Genomic DNA, 6159 nt, shown 5'->3' with positions numbered 1-6159 from the left:
TCCAATTAAACAACAACAAAACCAAGAGTGGAGCTGTGACTCAAATGATAGAGTGCAAGCCTTGAGTGAAAAGCACAGTGACAGTTCCCAGGCCCAGAGTTCAAGCCCTAGGATCAGCACGCAAAGAGTTTTTTAATAAAAGTAAAATGTATTTGGTAGATATAGTTTTGTGTACTGATGCATTTAGTAGTCTCATCAAATGATGATTTAAGTAGCTAGTTATATCAGGTCAATAACAGACATTTTGTAGGGAGTATGTATTTTCAAAGCTCAGTACAACTTGGTCACTGATTTATTGTTTCATTATAGGCCTTGCATGTTACCTAACCTAGTAGATATGTGTGTGGGGGGGGGGGGGAGAAGTTACCCTGTTTTCTCTAAATTGTCTCCTCTTTTCATTTTCAGAGCTGACTGAAATCAACACCAAAAAAAATGAAAAATCAAACATCTGTGAAAGAGTTCATTCTTCTGGGATTAACAGATGACCCCATACTAAATATTTTGCTTTTTCTATTTCTCTTTCTCACTTATATGCTGAGTATTACTGGAAATCTGACCATTATAACCCTCACACTGATAGACTCATGCCTCAAAACACCTATGTATTTCTTCCTTAGGAACTTCTCCTTCCTAGAGATCTCATTCACAACAGTTTGCATTCCTAGATTCCTAGTCAGCATTGTCACTGGGGATTTGACCATTTCCTATAACTCTTGTATGGCCCAAGTGTTTTTCTTTATTCTCCTTGGTTCAACAGAATTCTTCCTTTTGACAGCTATGTCCTATGATCGTTACGTAGCCATCTGTAAGCCCTTGCACTATACAACAATAGTGAGCAGCAAGGTCTGCATCCAGCTTGTAATTAGCTCCTGGCTTGCCGGGTTTCTCATTATCTTCCCACCAGTCATCATGGGGCTTCAGTTGGATTTCTGTGACTCCAACATCATTGACCACTTCACCTGTGACTCTTCTCCTATGCTGCTGATCGCCTGCACAGATACAACCGTCCTGGAACTCCTGGCATTTTTCCTGGCAGTATTCACCCTTATGATGACCTTAATACTAGTGGTCCTTTCCTATGCCTTCATCCTCAGGACAATTCTGAGAATCCCTTCTGCTGAGCAGAGGAAAAAGGCCTTTTCCACTTGTTCCTCACACATGATTGTTGTCTCCATTTCTTATGGAAGCTGTATTTTCATGTATGTCAAAACTTCAGCAAAGGAAGGAGTGGCTTTGAGCAAGGGCATAGCAGTGCTCAATACCTCTGTTGCCCCAATGCTAAATCCTTTCATTTACTCCCTGAGGAACCAGCAGGTAAAGCAATCCTTTAGGTACTTAGTCAAAAAAGTGCTTGCCAAATAAATTTGAATGGTAAAGAAATTCATTGCCTCAACTTTAAATGGAGCATTTTATTTAATGAAATATTAGCAATGTGTCCTTTATATAATGCACTATTAGCAATGTGTCCTCTACCTGCAGTAGATGCTTTTACTAAAAAATGCCTTTCACTAAAAAATAATAATAATAAAAAGCTCCTCACTTGAACTCATAAATTAGCTAAAAGCAGGAGAAAAGCTTAGCATATCTGTAATCACTTTATATCTGTCCTCAACCTAACTTTACAGCCACCTTGGAATCCAGGAAGGACCAGACTACTGCTCGAAAGTCAGGGTTTCTGAAGCAGATGCTGTTGCAAGAGTAAGGTGGCCTCTGCAGTTCTTTCCAAGCTCTTGGGTTTCATGAGGCCTGATAATATAAGATCCCTGGTCACCAGAATCAGCAGGCCCAGACCCACAAATGCTCCCTGTGGTTCAAAGGACCAGCTCCTATTGTCGCTTGGATAGTCATGGTAGAGTGTGGATCAAATGGTCTATCATTGCCATGATTCTTCATTTGAAACCTGTAATACACTATGTTACTGATTTTCTTGGAATTAAACTTTAAAGCATACAACCAGCTATTTTTTCCAAATCTTCAAGCACTATCCATTCATGTTAAGACAACAGTTAAGATTTGCTAAGTTGTTCAACACAGCATGCATGGCCTGCCCCCAAAGAATTTCAGCTCTGCCCAGAAAATGATTTCCTCCTCTTTATTTGCACTATGGAACCTTTGATTGGGATTTATTTTAGGCCATGATTCAACTCTGGAAAACATCTTTAAAATGTTAAGTATCTTCCCATTGGAACTCTAACAATTTCATTACCTAAAATTCCTGTTTTACTGTTATATACAACTAATAATATTGATGTTAGTCAGGACTAACAAATTCATATTTATCCATGTAGAAGCCAATCTGAGAAAACAGGAATCAAGGCAAAGACTCTGAATACAAAAAAAATAACAATGTAAACAACTAGCAAAAAGCTATTGTATATGTGTAGAGTGTCTAGAACCCAGGCAAAGTTCTGGTAAGCATAACTAATGAGTATTCATGTTCTAAATGTTCTGTTTGTACCATAAAGATAAAACACAAACCCAGAAGCAGAAACAGGACATTGACCTTTAAGTCATCAAGTTAGTTATGAGTAATGTTTAAGTGACCAGAATACTTTATCTGTCTTATTTGGCTATGTACATCATAAAACATACTCAATAATTAATGGAGACTCAATAAATATGGAGACTAAGATTGGTTCAGGAGAGGCAAGGTCTTTCCGGCCTGTTCCTTCTCAGATCTCTTAACTTCATTTTATCTTGAGTAATAATTTTTCCATCAGCACCATATCTACTGGACAGATATGGCAAATGAATATATAAATGGGAATCCCTGAATTCTGAGGCCGTTAGTCAACATATTATCTAATTATTACTTCATTCTTTCACACACCAAGTTAAATTTAACCTTGGTCTTTGTAAAATACTGGAAATGGTGGGGTAGAAAATAAACATGGATGCTGTTTTTTCAGTGTATATATGCTATGGTACCTTGGACAAATAAAATATATGTCTGTATATTGATCACTCATCTACAAAAGGAGTATCTTAATAGATTAGTCTTCTACTAGGAAGATTGTTTGATATAGTGTAAAATTTACATAGCTCTTTTCTATAAAAAGAAGATAGAGAAGAAAAAAGTAAAATTTATATCATCATTATTGTTGCTGCTATTGTTGTTGTTGCTGTCATCCTTTTACTACATTTCTGGTCCTTGTCACATCTTTCATTAACAAGGAAGTTCCTGCTTTAGTCTTTGTCATGGAGAGGTTTATGAAGGTTGTTAGGAAACAACTCCTGAAGTAATTTTTTAATCTTAATGAAATTAACCTGATTTGTTGTTTATATGATTGACCACACTTAAGTCAAATTGAAATTGAAATTTTTATAGTATGTTTTTGGTTCATTAAGAAAAGAATGACAAGAGGTTTTCTTTGTTGTTTTTAATGTACACCATGTGATTTTTTTTGTTTCTTTTGTATGTTCTTCCCCCTATGGTATATCCCCTATTGTCCCTGTATTTGAATTTGGTACCCTTGTATTGCATATACATTTATCATGAATTAGGGAAAGGAAGGGGAACAACAGAATGGTGAGACAAAGGACAAGGGGGAACCAATGCAACAGCGATATTCACAAGACAATGTGTTGAAAATGATCTGTACAACTTGCAGGGGGAGGGAAAGTAGGAGATAAATGAGGGAAGGGTAACAAGTTTGACAAGAAATGTACTTATTACCTTACTTATGTAACTGTAACCCCTCTGTACATCACCTTGACAATAATACAAAATTATTTCACACAAAAAATAAATAAATAAAAGAAGACATTATATTGGTGTAATATCTGTTCACACCTATAACCCTAGTTACTCAGGCAGCTGAGATCTTGAAGGATCATGGCTCAAACCCATCCAACCAAGCTGGGTGCCGGCTCACGCCTGTAATTCTAGCTACTCAGGAGGCTGAGATCTGAGGATCACAGTTCAAAGCCAGCCCGGGCAGGAAAGACCGTGAGACTCCTATCTTCAGTAAACCACTAGAAACCCAGAAGTGGTGCTGTAGCTCAAGTGGTAGAGCTCTCGCCTTGAGCTGAAGAGCTGAGGGACAGTGCCCAGGCCCAGAGTTCAAGCCCCATGACCGACAAAAAAAAATTCAGCCAGGAAGACAAATCTAAGAGACTATTATCTCCAATTAACCAGCAAAACATTGGAGGCATGGATCAAGTTGTAAAACAATGACTAGATAAACAAAGTGTGCAGACCATGCTGGCTGCCAATGGCTTACACCTGTAATTTTAGCTATTCAGAGGGTTGAGATCTAAGGGTTGTGGTGCAAAGCCAGCCTGGACAGAGAAGTCCATGAAACTCTTATCTCTAATTAACCACACAAAAATCCAGTAATAAAGGTAAAACTCATAAAGGTAAAGCACTAGCCTTGAGCAAAAAGGACAGGGCCCAGGCACTAAGTTCAAACACAGGACCCTTATTTTATATATGTATATAGAATATATATTGACATATGAATGAGCCCCAAAACTCAAAGCATAATAATTAAATAAATATCTTCTGTGAAAACTATTTCAAGTTATCAGGGTTACTATTTTAACAACTCTACTCCATCAGAAATATGTGTCCCTCATCTTTTCGTATCATACTCCTCCTACTTATCCAAGAAAGAAGAGCTGGGAGAAGAGCTGGGAGATGCTGGAGCATTTGGAGAGGATGATCCTCCCCAGCAAAGTAATATAATTGCTTACAAGAAATCACTACTATATATGATCAACTAACAGATACAGTCAACTAAACTTGGATAAGGCCATCACATGTTGGCCTTATCATGGGGACAGCAAAGTCTCTTCAACAAATGGTGTTTGGCAATGGAATTCTATGCCTCCATCAGAAAGAATGACATTGCCCCATTTGTTAGGAAATGGAAAGGCTTGGAAAAAATTATATTAAGTGAAGTAAGCCAGGCCCAAAGAAACATAGGTCCCATGGTTTCCCTTATTTGCAATATCTAGTATAGGTATGAGTCAAGCGGAAAAAGTCAGATAATGTGATGTTAGGAAAACGAACCCTCAAATATGTATTTTAATGTTTTTGTTTCTTTCATGCATGTGTTTCTAATGCATTTATAAGATTATTTCTTGGTTGCTTTGTATGTCCCTCCCCCACAGTGTAACCCCTGCTTTCACTATATTTGATGTCAGTATAACATGTGGAGGAGATGGGGACAAACAAGTCGTTTAAGGATTCAGGTGGACCTGTTGCAACAATGAGAAGTACAAAATGTCATGTCAAAACCAGCTTTACAATGTCGGAGGGGGGGGAGGGGGGGTATGATTGGGTGGGGGGGAGGGGGGAGGCTGGGAAGGGAGGTGAAGGGTAAACAAAGGAGGAGGCTGCAATGCTTGGTAAGAAATGTATGCATTGTCCTGACCATGTAATTGTAACCCCTCTGTACAGTATGTTCTCAAATAAAATAAAATAAAATTTAAAAAAAAAAAAACAAATGGTGTTTGGGGAACTGGATCTCAGTAGGTAAAAGAGATATGAAATAGATTAAAGACTTAAACTTAAGACCTGAAAGTCTTTTAAGAAAGCACATGGAAAATAATATCCTTCACATCAATCTTGAGAACGATGTTTTTAATACCAAAAAAACAGGTTATGAAAACAAAAATAGTCAGGCATTAGAAGCTCATGCCTGTAATCGTAGCTACTCAAGAAAGAGATTGAAATCTGAAGATCACAATTAGAAGCCAGCCTGAGCAGCGGAACAATCCATGAGACTCTTATTTCCAAATAATCACCAAAAAGCCAGAAGTGGATTTTTGGCTCAAGAGCTCAGGGACAGCTCCCAGGCCCTGAGTTCAAGCCTCAGGACCAGCACAATAAATACATAGATAGGTAGATAGATAAATAAATAAATTAATACATAAATGGGACCATGTAAACTGAAAAGTTTCTGCACAGTTAACAAATTAATCAACAGAATGGAAAGATAATGTACAGAACATGAGAAAAATGCACGAGTTAACATCTAATGTGTGTGTGTGTGTGTGTGTGTGTGTGTGTGTGTGTGTGAGAAACTCTTGCAATTCAATAGAAAATGAATCACCTTTTAAATAGGCAAAGGACTGTAGAGACATTTTTCAAAACAAGACATACAAATGTCCAAAAACATATAGGATATTTCTCAATATCATCAACATCATCAT

At 37.6% G+C, this 6159-nt stretch overlaps 1 protein-coding gene across 1 annotated transcript; it reads left to right on the top strand.

The window, feature by feature from the left end:
• The first annotated feature begins 432 nt into the window (after positions 1–432).
• LOC122124134 (olfactory receptor 6C76-like) lies at positions 433–1362 on the top strand. The gene has a single exon (XM_042698813.1). The coding sequence runs from the start codon at positions 433–435 to the stop codon at positions 1360–1362; it is 930 nt and encodes a 309-aa protein (XP_042554747.1).
• Positions 1363–6159: the final 4797 nt, after the last annotated feature.

Source organism: Dipodomys spectabilis, unplaced genomic scaffold, assembly GCF_019054845.1.
Source record: "Dipodomys spectabilis isolate Male_0828 unplaced genomic scaffold, ASM1905484v1 ptg000234l, whole genome shotgun sequence".
Taxonomy (NCBI): domain Eukaryota; kingdom Metazoa; phylum Chordata; class Mammalia; order Rodentia; family Heteromyidae; genus Dipodomys; species Dipodomys spectabilis.
Note: the sequence above shows the minus strand (reverse complement) of the source record. Positions and strands in the feature narration are given on the sequence as shown.

What these genes read in the sequence shown, in the direction of transcription:
- LOC122124134 (XM_042698813.1), top strand. Translation starts at nt 433, where the DNA reads ATGAAAAATCAAACATCTGTGAAAGAGTTCATTCTTCTGGGATTAACA.